Genomic DNA, 16,795 nt, shown 5'->3' with positions numbered 1-16,795 from the left:
ATAGTTTGAATCCTAAGTGCTAAAAAAACAACTTGAACCATAGGCAACAGTAATTTTAAAGTTAGCAGGCACTAAATATAAGTCGACATTCCTTATCTGCAATTCTAAAATTACAATGTTCTGAAAAATCTAAATATTTCTGTGTAAATGTGGCAACAAAATTTGATCTGAACTGGTGATGGGCTATTTATCCCATTTGGCATTTTTATTAGTGTTGTGCTACATAAGTATTTAAATACTTCAAGACACAGTGCTATCTCAGATTCTACTAGGCGTTTGTGTAACATATAAACCACACACAGTTATTACCTTTCTCTTAAAGGAAAAAAAGTCTGAATTCTCAAATATATCTGACCTGTGGGTTTCAGACAAGGCTGTGAGAAGAAAGTCTTCAAGAACTCAAATTTTAAAAAGGGAAGGGAGCTTGTAGGTAATAAGCAACTAATTATAATAATATGTGAAGCAAAGCAGTAATACACTTAGATTTAGGTTGACCAAATTTTGGGCACCTATGGTATGTGTAACTGATGACAGCTAAAGGCCAATGCATGTAATTTGGGAGCTCAGGTGAAGCATAACCGATGGGCAAGCATAACCGATGGGCAAGAGTAGTGTCATCAAATTATGGAGCAGGACTAGGAAATGAAATAAATCAGGGAGTGGACAAATAGCAAAAAAAGCAAAGTAGCCAAAAAGAGAACGTGGGGTGAACACCCACATTTAAGGACAAAGAACTGAATAAGGACACGGACCAGCAAAAGTCAGAGAAGCCAAAGTAAGCAATGTTACAAAATTTAGAGATACTCAGCAAGGAGAGTAGGATCAGAGAGATCAAGGAAGACACCTGAGTTTCTGTCAAGTATATTAGCAGGACAGAAGGACAAAGAGAGCACAGCTGGTTTTTCCCAGTTCTTTTGTCCAGTGAGAACCTATTGGATTTTTTAATTTCCTTAATTAAAGTGCTAATTCCCAACCATCATTCAAATACTTCCAAAGACCTCACAAGAAAACTGTGATTAAACTCTTGAAGTATGCCTCAAATCAAAATAAATGTTTCAAAACTAAATTCCTAGAAACCTGGGGTTCAGAGCTCATTATGCCAATGGATACTGGATATCCATGACATTTCTTAAAAGGTGGTTTCTTTCCTCTTCAACTGGTCTAATTTTCAAATGATTAGAAGTATATGTATATATGTGTTTAAAAACAACATCTATCAAGTTCTTACTATGTGCCAGACACTGAGTTAAACCTTTCATATGTATTATCTCCTTTAATCTTGACAAATTAGAAGGTCAATATCATTATAATACTATACAGATGAAGAAACTTCGGAGATGAAATAACTTGCACCAATCACTGGTACAACTCTTCTATAATCTAGAATTTTGAATATTTTCATTATTGCTATTATTCATCATGACATTCTACCATTATAAAAACAATAATGAATTGCATATAAAATCCTTGAAACAACATAAAAACAATGACTACTTTTCTGATATTCTATTAATTTAATAATTCAACAAATATTAAGTGCCTAATATGAGCAAGGTATAAAGCAAAGCACTACAGCAGATACAAATAGATCTATGGTATGGTACCTACATTTCAGAACTTATACTCTAGTAGTAGTATATAATCACCAAAATACTTTGATTACTATTTAAGCAAAATCTAAAATATGGAAAGAGAAGCAAATATACTCCAGAAATTAACTCTGAATTGGGTGTGCAGTTTTCTGTTATTTTTCAAAGCGCTATTACTATTAAAAATTCACCAACTTGTTCATCTGAAACAGAATTTCCATTTAAGTCTGAAGAAGGACTTATTCGATCACAAGGAAGATTATCATCAGAAACATCAGTATTATAGCCACTGCCAGTTGGAGAATCAGAAGAATTATTGGATGTCAGCACTCCACCTCTTTCTGTGACACTAGCTTTACCCATAATTCCAAACGTATTATATAAAACAGCACCAGATTGTCTTCCTCCTTTAAAAATGAAAGAATATATTTATTAAAAATGGTAGGTGTATAAATGCTGTACTCTACAGTATCCATAAAGATAAAAACAAAAAATAAAAATTCATGAAGATATTCTTTCTCATCAAAACTTCTCCTTATCCATAAAAGTCACATAAGAATAGATTATCAGATAAAGAATTGTGGGCATATAAAATTACTATCATACATGACTAAACCTAAAGTCTTATATACAACTCAGCCTTCCCTTTTTTTGTATATTATTCAGTAATATAAAAGAAAACAAATGTAACTGTAAGTCAGTGTGTCTCACTGAATAAAGGATTTACTGTATTTTCATCCTGCAAATCTCTACTAATCAAAAATCCAGTTTCCAAAGACACAAACTTTCAAAAGCTGGGTGGCTTTATATTTTATTCAAAAATTTTTTCTGAACCACAGATTTTTCTGTTCAACCACTGATGCTTTGCATGTCTACATGCTCTGTTAGTTTTGAATCACACAACGAAGGGAAAGTTCCACTTATGCAATTGGGATGGAGCACCCACCCTGGTAAATAGTCCCACATACCACACTTTCTGCTTAAATATGCTGATTCAGGTTATTAAAAATCACAATCATTCAAAACATTTCAGCAACATGGGGCCAATTTGTCCCTCATTTAAGCAGAATTTTTTAAGAATGCTTACCTTTTATGGTTAAATTTTCAAGTCCACATTCAAACATTATCCAACCCCATTTTTCTTGGCTGGGACCTATGCGAGTCACATCTGGAACAGCTTGCTGATCAGTTTCATCCACAAAAGTAAACTCATCCAACTCTTCAAGAGTAAATAAAACTTTGGATTTCTCAAAAGGAATAGCAGTGATGGCACAGGTACCAATATCTACTATCAAAAGAGAACAAGACGACCATTTTTAAAGACAGAGAGGTTTGTATTTAAAAAAAAAAAGAAACATTTGGCATATCTTAAAAAGATAGCTTAATACTCTGTCAAAAAGAAAAATAAATGAACCAACCAACTTCTAAAATAATGCCTAATATCTTACTACTTAAAAAGTGCCAGAATCTCACTGAAGTAAAAGGGAGGAAAAGGGATTCCACAGTTAACAAATAATTGCTCATAGGCAGAATGAATTCATTTCTGAAAGATTATAGGCACTCTAAAAATCTAAAGTTAAATAGCTCCTGAATAATTCAGTTTCATGGTAAACTATTTTTACATCATCATGTTAGAAAAAAAATTATTTTAATTAATTACCCAGCTTTAGGAAAAACATTAGAAAATAGGAAAATTACAGCTTTTACTAAAACATTACTTTATGGTAACACATTTTATATAATTACAATTCATAACAGACATTGCCATAATAATTCCACTGCTTACAATATGCAATATGGAAACTAACATCCTGCATGCCTGGCAAAGGCTTTTAGTTTACTTTTTTCATTTCTTTCTGTGATTACAGCTAAGAGAGAAAAGGAAAAAAAAAAAGGTTTAAAAAAAAACACGTAAATTTAGCACTCAGAGATAAACTTGTTTACATTTGAATTAAATTTCTTTCTAGCATTTTAGAGATTATTTTACAAACAAACCAGCTTTGGTCCCCACATTTCAAGTAACAGTAAACCATGATAAGTTCCTGAGGGCATTAAAAATTCTTCAAAGATACTATTTTAATTGTTACATAACATCCCATCATACGAAAACACTGTATTTTGCACTTATGATTAGAAAGTCTTCCCTTGTCAGAGACTAAATGTTCACTTACATTTTTCTATGTTTTTCCATTATTTATTTTTTCATATTTGCCTTTAATTCCATGAACTTATTCTGATGTATGATATAAGGTGAGAATTTAACTTAAATTTTACTGAAATTTTTGGATTAGGTAATTACTTGCATAAATCAAAGATCCAAAATGTGTGAAAGGGTATGCAATGAAAAGCTCCAATAGCACACTCGGACATCCACCTCCCCTCCCTTTAGGTAACAAATGTGATTAGATTATTGAGAATCCTTTCACAGATATCTTATGCACATATAAAGACAATTACATTTTTTTTAACATTATGTTTTTTACATATGCTTTTTTACACTATGTTTTGTCTTTAATGACTTTTTTCTACATAGTGTGCCTTTTAAAATTCTATTTAATTACTTCTTACAGTCTCTACAACACCCAAGTGCAAACTGGTTACCAGTGCAAACTAAGCCTTTTTATATTTAAGCCACTGTATTTTGTACCAGCTCTAGGACAATAGATCTCAGGCAGCCATGAAAAGTCTCTTTATTTGGAATCCTCAAAATGCTTTGCCCTCAAACACAAGGATGGTGAAATAAGCTTTGAGAAAGCCACAGCAGTTACACAGACCCAGGATATAGACAAGAATCATGGAAACTTCAGAGCTCACAGAATACAATGAGCAAACTCAAGATAATCATTTGTTCATTCAGGATTGGTCACCTGTCCTATATGTAGATTTTAACATAGCAATCATCTCAAGTAAGAGTGACAAATTCCATTTTTTCTAGATTGAATCTCTGACAATCTGAGATCACTGAAGCCTTTAAAACGAGCTATGCACTAAATTACATCAAAAATATTAAAAGGATATGTAACATCTCTAGTTTTTCACCTCAAGAGGGACTTTAAGAGACACAGCTATTGTTCTTATCGCTACTATATTTTATAGATTTGACTAACAGCTTTTGATATTGCAATTAATTCTTTTTTATATATAAGATAATAATCTTTTACATTTACTTATTTACTTTTGAGAGACAGACAGAGAGAAGTGAGAAGGGGAGGGGCAGAGAGAGAGGGAGATAGAGAATCCCAACAGGCTCTGCAATGTCAGCAAAGAGCCTGACGGGCTTAAACTCACAAACCGTGAGATCATGACCTGAGCCGAAATCAAGAATGGGACGCTTAACCAACTCAGCCACGAAGGTGCCCCTAGCAATTAATTCTTTTTAATGAAGTTGTGCCAACAGAATGATTAAAAAGTAAGAAAGATGATAAAGATCATACTCTTTGTTTTATAATGAGCCAGCAGATACTATGAAGAAAAAAGAGAGGAGACAGAAGCAGTTCCTAATTTGGGCCATACCACTTACTTTCCTACCACAGTTTACCTTCCACTGTCATAGAACACGAGTAACTAAACAATTAAATACCATGTGTTCAATACATGCAGAAATACCTTTCTCTTATAAAATACTCAAATTGTAGCAATATTTTTAAAAATCATGTTTCCTTTTGCAAATTCTTCTTACATTTATACATGTCAAAGAAAAATATCTGTTGTAGAATCCTACCTGTTGTATCAAGACCCCTAAGTTGCCCATGAACTCGATGAATGTTTAACTTGGCTGCAATTTCTTTGCCTTTTTCTGCTCCAGCATTTGATCTGAGAGATCCAGATGACTGAGGCTGCATCTTAGTGGCATGGACATACCTATCAAAATTTGATGTTCTACCAGGTTCTGCATTGTTTGAAGTCTCTTCAACCACACCTCTTTATGGAAAAAGAAAAAAAAAAGAAGTATGACAGTTAACATGTAAACAATATAGTTCAGTAAAAACATTTAATAAATGTTTTTTTTCATTCCACTGTTTTAATTAAACCAATATTCATAACAAATTTTTCAGTGTTTACTGAAAAATAGTATGTGTAAAAACAGTATGAACTTTTAAAAACCTACTTTGCATATCTATAAAGTGATATTTGAAATTCCAATACAAATTTTGAGTATTAGCACCAGTTTTCAGAAATATATTAAAATGATGATTGTTTCTTGCTTTTACATCCAACAAGAAAATCATAGCTCAAATTAATAAATTTTACCTGTTCATACGAACTTGTGTAGCAATTCTGTCAAAACACAATGCTACTAGAGAAACATGAGTCACGCTTTTATTAGGAGCTGTACTTGGAGATTCTTCCACGGAGGCTTGTAACAAACATAAGTTTACCTAACACAAAATGTCATAAATTTCAGAGTTAAAAACTTAAAAATTATCACTTAAACAAAAAATATACAAGAAACTGAAAAACTACTGTTAAGAATCATGTATGTATGTGTCTGATAGACTCTCATAATCATAATTCAATTCTTATTGGATGGATGTGGAATATTTTATAAGTATTACCCCATATTCCAATTAAGTAAACTATATTAATTTTTCCATTAGATCATCAAAAAATAAAATATATATTTTTGATATAATCTATTCTACCACCATTCAGCTTAGTAAATACAAAGGATAAAACCCACCAAAATGTTTTCCTCTTTCTGGAAAATTTTTTAAATTGTTACCTTTGGTATGCTAACATTAGCCTGAAGACCTTTAATTGTTACATTATCTTGCTTCATTATAAGATTTGTCTGTGCTTGTCCTTGGTTAGTAGTTCCTATGGTAGTATGTTCAGTTTTTGTTCCTCTAACATCTTGTTTGGAAGATAGCTAGAGATTAAAGTAGAATTATTATTTCAGAGAACTTTCATAATTTCCACATCATCCACAATTGAAACTTGTTTATCCAATGTGCTCCTTTATGCCCATCTATATGCCAGCTGCCATCAACTTTAGCACCCACACTCTTAAAGTCCAAACCTTAGAAAAGCTAGCAACACTACTAGCAGCTTCAGGGCTGAAGAGAAGTGATATAAAATAAAGTGAAAACACCCTACAGAGAAACACAAAAAAAATGGCAATAGGTATTATTTTAGAATCAGTAAAATGTATTAATTTAAGAACAGATTTGGTTTTTGATAATTGGCTCCTTACTGGCTGAGGATATTTTCAAATTTCTTTTGATGTACATTCATACCCTAACTACCTGTCACATGAAATGCTAATATGTTTTGAATAACTGGATCATTAAAAATAACCAACCTCACTTTATCTTGCCTCTAGTCTCTAGCCCAAATATGACCCAGATAAATTTGAAAGTCAAATGGAGAATCACCATGATATGACTGCTAAGAAACTGGCTCAGTGGCTAGAACTACAACATAAGTAGAATATCACACACCAGGAGATGATGACTTAATTCACTGAAGTGAACAAAAATAATCTTGGGGCACCTGGGTGGCTCAATCCATTAAGCGACTGACTCTTGATTTCAGCTCAGGTCATGATTTCATAGGCTTGTGAAATCAAGGCCCGTATTGGGCTCTGCACCGACAGTGCAGAAACTACTTGGGATTCTCTCTCTCCCTCTCTTTCCTTCTCCTGCTCATGCTCTCTCTTAAAATAAATAAAATTTACGGGCGCCTGGGTGGCTCAGTCGGTTAAGCGGCCGACTTCGGCTCAGGTCATGATCTCACAGTCCGTGAGTTCAAGCCCCGCGTCGGGCTCTGTGCTGACAGCTCAGAGCCTGGAGCCTGTTTCAGATTCTGTGTCTCCCTCTCTCTGACCCTCCCCTGTTCATGCTCTGTCTCTCTCTGTCTCAAAAATAATAAATAAATAAATGAATAAATGAATAAAATAATAAATAAATAAATAAAAATAATAAAATTTTTTTAATAAATAAATAAACTTTAAAGTACTTTTTAAAAAAAGATTCTCTCTTTCCCTCTGCCCCTCCCCCACTTGTGCATGTGTGCCCATGCATGCACGCTTTCTCGCTCTCTAAAAAAATAAAATAAAAATAATCTCAAAAATATTAAGACACAAGTTATCTAATCACAGAGAAAAGTCAAGATACTATGCAGCTTTGCCTTCTTAGAAAATCAACGTACCAGCCTGACAATTGATTGCTCATTCACTTAGGACCAAAGTTCTTTAGGAAAGGCTTAGAATTAAGTTACTTCTGATATAAAAGAAAAAATAAAGCTAAACACTTTAATAAATATTTAATTGCTATTTATTCACAGTACAGTTATATATGGTATCTCTTAAGGAGCCAATAACATACAAAGACCATTCAGAAATGTCTATGGATTTGGAGTGCCTGGGTGGCTCAGTCGGTTGAGCTTCCAACTCTTGATTGCAGCTCGGGTCATGATCTCACAGTTCATGAGACTGAGCCCCGTGGCAGGCTCTGAACTGAAAGTACAGAACCTGCTTGAGATTTTCTCTCTCCCTCTCTGTCTGGGCCCCTCCCTCATGCTCTCTCTCTCAAAATAAATAAATGAACATTTAAAAAAAAAATGTCTATGTATTCCAATTTAAAGGGCTAATAAAATTTTAATACATGTTTTTTTTTTCAAGTTTAAATATCATGTACACATGAAGAGTATTCAATTGGCTACACTCACTGAATAAAAATTTTCTTACATTTTCTGAGAAGGTAGTCTTGCTATTTTGGACAGCTTCCCTGAGGACTTTGGCATGGAGATCATCTACAATTGCAGCTGGATGGCGGGTACTAGCACAATGAACCATCGCTTCAATATATCTGAGGGAAAAAAAAAAACAGTAAATGAAAAACTTAAATATCACTTAATACTACAGTCTAGTTTATCTAAATAGGCCCATTATGTTCCACTCTAGATTTTATTCGTGTTAGTTTTGTCTCCTTTGCTGGGCTATAAGCTCCTTGCAGGACACAGAAATCTATTATTTCCCCTTTTTCCTTTCATTAAGTAGATACTAGTAAGAATATCAAACATACTAATTAGTTCCTGGGTGTTACATTTTATGCTCATCATCCCAAAGAAAAAAAGAGAAAATATAATGCAATATAATTATTACAATATTGCAATATAATTATTTATGCTGAAAAAGTAACAAATGATAAACCTTTTTAAACATACTTTCATCTTTGTTCAATCAAAACAGCCATCATCAACAATCTTCTTTATTAACACATACACTAATCATATCACATACACTTATAATTTTATGAAATAGTTATATTTGTAAACAAAAGTAATACCTGTCCAAAGCTTCAGCCACCAAGGGAGTCAGAACAATATCAACAGTCCCTTTTACTTCAACTATGGCTGTGGTCCTGGTCTGAGAGACTGGTTGATCCAGGGTCCACTCTTCTGTTAATGTTTCATCATCTGTGTTATCAACAGTTTTCTTTTCCAGAGGAGTATATGGTGTACTATACAATTTAACAAGCAAAATACAGATTTAAAAGATCATGAGAAAGAATAGAACTTAAAGTTTCCTTAAGATGAATGACCACTCAAATGTACGTTTATTTCAACTAAAAATTTCATGGAATTGAACTAGATATTTTATGTCCCAAATGCTTTTCAGAGACAGGACAGGTGAGGTACAAAAATGAAAACTGATCAAAGATGGTTAATACATCAAGTAAGAAAAAAAAATGTTGGTATAGTTATTTGATGGGGCTTTCCCAAAATATGAAAACTACAATACTGAATTCTTGTTAGTTCCCAATTTTGATATGCCAAGTTATGGTATGTCTAACATAGTATGTCTAACAGAAATGCTACAGGCTGCTTATAAATGTTGGCAAAGCCATGACAGACAACAGAGTTGAATTATTTGTGGTAATTAATTCACAAATAAAATTTTTAAAAAAAAGTTCCAGAATTAATCTTCTTTTTCTTTCATTTTCCCAAGGCTTTGGACAATTCCTGACACATGATAGCCAATGAAATATTATTTGTAAGAATACACTGGAAAAACAAATGATAAAATAAGATGCAAGGCCAATTATTTATTACTTACAAGAAATGCAACTGAAGTATAAATACTATAGACATGTGGAAGGTAAAAATAATAAGAATAATGGAAAAAGATACTCCATGAATATATTTGTATCACAGAAGCATAAGAAAGCTGAGGTGGCTGGATTAATATCAAAGTGGACTTAAAAAAAAGAATTACTACATGAGCCAAAGAGGATATTCTGTAATGATAAAACAATGTGAGCAGACAGAACAATGTGTAAAATCTACTAAGAGTTTCAAAAAAGTTAGAGAGGGAGAGAGCCAAACCATAAAAGACTCTTAAAAACTGAGAATAAACTGAGGGTTGATGGGAGGTGGAAGGGAGGGGAGAGTGGGTGATGGGTATTGAGGAGGGCACCTGTTGGGATGAGCACTGGGTGTTGTATGGAAACCAATTTGACAATAAATTTAATATTAAAAAAATAAAAGTAAATAAAAAAATAAAAATAAAATCAGAAACATCAAAAAAATACATTTAAAAAACTGACAGAATTGAAGGAAGAAATAGATAAATTGACAACTTTAGTTAAGATTATACTACTTTCCCAGCAACTGATAGAAATGGTGAACAAAAAGCCAGTAAGCTTAGAGAAGATCAGACAACACCATCCACCAACTCTGCCATGTGCACAATATGACTCCATCCAACAACTGCAGAAAACACTTTCTTTTCCACTGCTTGTGGAACACTCACCAACACGGAATACTAGCTAGGGTACAAAACAAGTCTCAACAAATATAAAGACCAAAATAATAAGGAATATATTATGTGACTACAAAGGAAATTAGAAATTAAAAGCAAAATGCTATCTTTAAAATTCTCAAATATGTGGAAATCAAGCACTGCATTTCTGAACAAGCCAATGGGTCAAAGAATTAAATTATGAAGGAAAATTTTAAAATAAATAAATAAAAGATAAAGTTTACAGTCAAGTAAGTAAAGAATGGTTATTCCTCAGAATAAACTCCACATATCATTAAATTACATACTTCAAACTTCAAAAGTATGTAATTTCTACTTACTTCGAAGTTGTTCCTGAAAGTTGCATTCCTCTGTCTAGTAAAGAATTAGCGGTGAGCCCCTGTTTGATAACCTAAAATAATATAAAACATTATAGTCTAGAATTTTAATATTAATTGTTCTCTAATTTTATGCTATCAACTGGTATTTGTCAATATCCAGATTACCTTGTTAATATGCTTTTCATATGTACAATAAAAATATTTAACAAATTGAGAAAGTCATAAAATATGGAATTGGCACTTTCATTTTCTGATTATTCAGACAAATGAGAGGGCAGGGCTGTGAGGATTCAATAATGATAGTAAAAGACTACATAACTAAAGCTTAGAAATAAGTGCTTCAAATGTCTTTACTCCGAAGTTCCTTTTCTGAGCTTTTCTTAAACTAATTTTAGAACCTTCTCCTAACACAATCAACTTTTAAGTGAGAAAGAATCCCAGAGAAACATTAAGTTATATGAAAAACTAGATTGTAGATAACATATAACAATTAAAATTAATAATGCACTTGGTTATTCAAAACAAACTGAACTCTTTTAAATGCTAGCCAGTTATTCAGATTTAATAGAGAAAAATGACTTTCTTATTGCCTATATTCTATTTTGAAATTATCTAAAGATATGAATTACTTCCTTGACTTATTTACTCCAGAGAGTTGATTGCCTAACCAAACTAGAAAGATTTATGCAATTACTAAAGTAATTCTAACCTCTCAGTTACTATTCTGTATGGAAGTACCATATGTTTTTTATACTGGAAAATTCATATACCAACATATTTTCACATGGAATAAAGAAAACATTTTGAAATCTTAACATGGGTCATTCATCTTGGGCAAGAAATGGCACAACCTTAAAACCAAAACTTTGTAATGGTCACTAATGCTTCTTCTTCCTTCAACAAATATTGCTCAAATGCATACATGTATTCCAACTCCATTTATCACATTTCCAGCATTACTTAAGTCCAGCCCTGTCACCTCTTGCACCAATTGCTGCAACAGCTTCCTAAGTGATTACCCCACTTGTTCTCCTGCTTAATGTCAATTCAATTCTACTTAGTAGCTAAAGTACGTAAGATCACATTTCCTTAAAGTTCTCACAAGTTTCCTAATGAAATTTTAACTACTGAAACTGTGGTTTTTAAGTCCTTAATGATCTGTCTTTTGTTTGGGTCTCTAGCCTCAAAATGAGCAAACCCCCTGCTAACTAACTGTTCAGTGTGCACTGACTTCTTTCCCACGTTAGAATTTTAGCAAGGCTCATGCCTGTGCTAGGTCTTCCCATCATCAATTTCTTCTCATACTATAAGTTTCAGTGCAAATATTACCTCCTCCAGTAGATCTTTAATGTGAATACAATATTGGTAGCCCCATCCCCCATTATTCTCTTTTTGATTATCTTCATAAGACTCTTCTCAATTTGTAATCATATACCTATCTGTTTTTCTATTAACTGTCTGGGTCCCACACCTAAACTTTAAGTCCTATGTCTGTTTTCCTCATCACTGTACATCAAATGCCTGGCACACAGTGGTATATAATATCTGAATTAAGAATGAATAAATTAACATTTAGACACTTTAAATAAGTGTGTATGTTTATGTAAGTAAACACCACATAAAATTCCTAAACACTGTTAATCGTTTCATAAGATTTTACATGCTTAATTTTGGTCTTTAAAATCATTTTTTAAAAATCTCTTATAAATGTGTAATTTTATAAAAGTAGTTTTCATATTGGCTATTATCACTAAACTTATTTTGATGCATTTTTAGTGTTCCTTTAAAAAGCTATTTACAGAATACATTACAGAAATGGACAATAACCAATTCCTGCTAAATTAGAAGGTCTCAAATGTCAAGCACATGGAATTGGATTTGCATAGAAGCAACTAGAGTTTTGTTTTTTTTTTTTTTTAGAAGCAGTTACAGATTGAGTAGAAAGAACACCAGCTATTAAAAACAACTACAAAATTTTATTTTCAAGACGTGAAAATTTGAATCACAGAGACTTGATCTTAATCTTAGAGCATAATGTGTATAGAGACCATATATTAATTAACACTGTAACAATCAAGTCTGAAACTGTTCCTTAACTTGATATGCTTAAACTTATAATACTCATCGATAACCCTAAGATTTATTGTTACACATGAAGCCATGATTTCAGAAATTCTACCTTTCCGAGAGGTAGTTAAAATGACTGAGAGAATAATTTTGGAAACATCTTAAAAACTGATTTATCTAACTAAATGTATCAGTGGAAACTAATGGCTTGGTTTATACCTTAAAAGTTGGAACAGAAAGCTGTTCAAATGATGATGAACTTTCTTCACTGGTTGGAGTGTCCAGATCGAGGGGACGATGCAATGAGGATTTTGAGGTTCTTTTGTTAGTAGGGTGCTTCACTGACCAATTAATTACCTGAAACTGAGTAAGGTAAGTCTGATAACAGTTCATCACAGGTTGTTGAGAAGTAATCTGTTCACTCTCTACTGTTTTCTCAACTTCTACAACATACGGATGTTCTATAACATCATCTTCTCCACCTAACGCAGAAACAAATGAAGCCTGGGAAGGATGAGTTTTGAATGGCAGAGTTCGGGGATCCTGAATGCTTTCTCCATGGCCAGTAAGTGGCCCTTCCACACTGTGATATATGGAACCCCTACTGTAGTCAATCTGCTGTGTTTGCTTTTTCTTCTTTTTTCTACCTGGATAAGTTCCCGGGCCTTCATCACTGCTAATGGGCTCAAATTCTTCAGCTGCAGAAAAGTAGGCTTCACTATCAGCCATTGACATACTGGAATCCATTGATCGATATTGATGAAATGAATTGGAGTCTGCTGATGGTGTGTATGGAAATGAACCAAAACTCCTTCTCTGCTTTGGTGAGTCTAGCACGTTCTCATCACTTCGGGAGACATCACTACTAAACTGGACTCCAACTGTAACCGGCTGCTTGTCCCCATAAAAAGCAGCAGTAAGGCTCTTGGTACTTCCAAGTCGAGTGGAACATACAGAGGCTTGTCGTTTCAAGGGAGATCTCAGAGGAGACTGACCTACTGACTTTTCCTGAGTATTAGGAGACACGGGGCTATTTCCTGATATCTCTGTAGGAATACTAAAGCAGAAAGCAAAGCTATTACCATTTACTATACATCATATAAGTACAAAGAGAAGCACTTAGAAAACTCTTTTAGTAATTTTAATCATTTCTTTTATGAATAAAGGAAAATCTAAAATTTTACAATAAAATATACAAAGTAGCACAACAGCACAATATGTATTCATACCCCATGTGGTTCTGAAAAAATTGAGGCAGCTTACAGCAAAATACAAACTTGAAGAAACCCAAAGTATAATCTTCAATCCATATTTTGTGGACACTAATGCATTTATAACTTTTTTTTTACATCCTTTAAAAGTCTGTCCAACAAAATATACCAAGGCCTTTGATTAAATGAGAGGCATTGAAGGAAAGGAAGAAGTTACAGATAACCCCAATATCACCAACTTCAGCAACTGATGCTAGTGCCATTTACTGAGGCAGAGCAAGTTGAGCATGAGAGGTACTAGTTCATTTTTTATAGGTTGAGTCTGAGGTCTCCATGAAACATCCAAGTAAAAATATATATATAAAAAGTAGCTGGGCCTATAGAAACAAAAGTTTTGGCTGGAGTTTCAGATTTAAAAGATCTTAATTAAAGCCAAACCATTATTGAGACCATCTAGGGAAACAGTACAGAGTGAGTAGAGATAAAGGTACAGAACAGAGTCCTGAGGGATAACATCCAACCAATGGCAGGTTGTAAGAGGAAGAGAAAGAAGAGATAAAGGGTGAAAAATGGAGGACATGGAAATAGGAAATAAGAAGGAATAGCCAAGGAGAATGGAGGAAAATCTGAAATGTTCATATCTGTGAGATGACAAGAAATATTTATTTTCATTATACTTTTCTGTATTTTCCTATTTCTGCAGTGAATATGTATTAATTTTGTAACCAGACAACAGCAAACTAACATTTAAAAATATGTTCAGGAAGAGAAAATTTTCTATAGTATGAGTTGAGAGGAAAAAAGATTTTCTTGCCAAAATTTTTGGTAATAACTATCTTATTAGGATCAGGTTTCTAAATCTAATTGAATACTGACTGACCTTACTTGGCCATCATCTCTTTTCGCACTATGCAAGAATTCTTTTTGAACCAAATGGTCATCAGCAACAGAAGAGGGACTTTCTTTTTCTCCAGCCAATAAAGGCTGTGCAGCACTAGAACTACTATTTTCTTCTGAGGAAGAAGATGAGCTATGAGATCGTAACGGTACTTGAAGACTAAGGTGCTGAGTTTTTCTTTCTACTTCTATTCCCACTGATTTGTTTTCCCATTCTTTCCTCTTCATGCTATTCACATTACCTGAACAAACAAAAAAGTAGGTTATATGAACATAATTTCAAAAGCAATTTGTGAAAAATGTGAACACTTAATCCAATTTCTTATTTTTATAAACATAATCATTTTTTACAGCAAAAGTATTCAGTTTCACATAACAATATGCTAAACACTATAGAAAGATATCTACATTAGGTATGGATCCAGAGTCCATAGTCATTGAAATTTTTCTTCCTCTTTTTTTTAACCTTTATTTGAAACTTTTCAAACTTAGAGAAAACTTTAAAGAATAACACAAAGCCACCATAAATTTTTTACTTGGAATTACCTATTTTAAACTTTTTGCCCCATTTTCTCTATTATGTATAATATATACATAGTGCTTTTTGAACTGAAAGTCATTTGCAGACATTGTGGCCTTTTACCCTAAATAGTTAAATGTTTATTTCCTAAGAATAATAAATAACCACTGTATAATTGTCAATTTGATAAATTTAGTATTTATACAATACTGTTATCTAATCTGTGATGTGCTTCCCATTTTTTTCAATTGACCCAATAATGTCCTTTAAAGCACCTCTGCCCCTTCAATCTAAGATCATATATTACTGCATTCAGTTGTCATGTATTCTTTAATGTGGAACATTTCCTCAGCCTTTTAAAAGAGCCCTGTGATGTGTTATGTAAATGGAGGAGAAGGAGAATGAAAAGAGAGTTCCACAGCTGCTTAGATCCAAAAAATAAGTCTGGCCCAGTTTCGATTCTCCTCCAACCATCCATGTGTTATCCAAGAAAGAGGAATCCGCTAGTAGGATAAAACTTCTCTCCAAGAAGAATGCAGTCCTAGATGGAATTTAAGGGGTAAGAAGACTTAAGAATTTACAATGTAAGTAATATTATTTGCTTCTCTTACCACAAATGGAAAAATCAAAGCAGTAAAAGTCAAAACGGAGTTTCATTCACTTGTAAGTGGTAGGAAACGAGTGTTCACTGACCTTCCAAGGAAATCCTGAGTTCTACCATGTGCCCTCCTTGATTCTATCCTAACACTGCACATCTATACTTGGCTCCTGGAAACTACAACAATCAGAAAGTCACATACTTACATAGTGGTTAAATCTATAGCAAATTTATAGCAATTTGTGAATTATAAGTCACTCCTGAATCAACAGGAGATACAGAAAATCCTTATTATTATACATTATAAGAGTTATAATGAGCTTTGCTTTGTTCAGTTGGAGAATTTGTTCTCTTCCCTCTTTTCCACTACGTGTAAATTCCCTGTAGATTTTCTGCCTTCCATTTGTGATGGTTAAATTTTCATCCAGATTAGAAAATCAAGCAGAGTTGAAATTAGTGCCAGCTGTAGTACAGCAGAAATAACACTGAAGTGGCTTTGATGGCCCTGATTCTAGTTTCTGCTTAGCCATCTACTTGGCTATATGATTTCATGCAACTCAGTCTCAGTGATGAGCCTCACTTTCCTTACTGTAAACAAGGAAAATATAGAACTCACATGGAAGCTTGAAGATTAAATAAGAAAATGCCTGTGAAAACTTTTAAAAACAAACATTATTCAAATGTAAGAAAGTAATATTATAAGAAAAATGATATATTTTATTTAGCATCTTTCCTATCTTTTAAATGTCAAGAAGTTTTAATGTTTGCAGATTTTATACAATAATGTACTGTTATTGGGGCGCCTATGTGGCTCAGTGGGCTAAGCGTC

The 16,795-nt window shown here is 33.2% G+C and overlaps 1 protein-coding gene across 3 annotated transcripts in view; it reads right to left on the bottom strand.

Moving 5' to 3' along the window:
- Positions 1-16,795, bottom strand: part of BLTP1 (bridge-like lipid transfer protein family member 1) — a 213,980-nt gene that overhangs the window by 99,462 nt on the left and 97,723 nt on the right. For 2 of the 3 annotated variants that reach the window (XM_078445781.2, XM_078445787.2), the window contains exons 28-37: positions 14,832-15,090; positions 12,960-13,797; positions 10,674-10,744; positions 8,879-9,052; positions 8,278-8,398; positions 6,313-6,459; positions 5,841-5,968; positions 5,311-5,510; positions 2,677-2,874; positions 1,785-1,996 (exon numbers count right to left, since the gene is read on the bottom strand). In XM_078445781.2, the coding sequence (XP_078301907.1) occupies positions 1,785-1,996; positions 2,677-2,874; positions 5,311-5,510; positions 5,841-5,968; positions 6,313-6,459; positions 8,278-8,398; positions 8,879-9,052; positions 10,674-10,744; positions 12,960-13,797; positions 14,832-15,090 (2,348 nt within the window). Of the gene's footprint in view, positions 1-1,784; positions 1,997-2,676; positions 2,878-5,310; positions 5,511-5,840; positions 5,969-6,312; positions 6,460-8,277; positions 8,399-8,878; positions 9,053-10,673; positions 10,745-12,959; positions 13,798-14,831; positions 15,091-16,795 lie in introns of all 3 variants that reach the window. The other variant, XM_078445786.2, reaches the window with a different exon arrangement.

Source organism: Panthera onca, chromosome B1 (assembly GCF_046562875.1).
Source record: "Panthera onca isolate mPanOnc1 chromosome B1, mPanOnc1 haplotype 2, whole genome shotgun sequence".
Classification (NCBI taxonomy): Eukaryota; Metazoa; Chordata; class Mammalia; order Carnivora; family Felidae; genus Panthera; species Panthera onca.
This window is presented reverse-complemented; position numbering and strand designations above follow the sequence as displayed.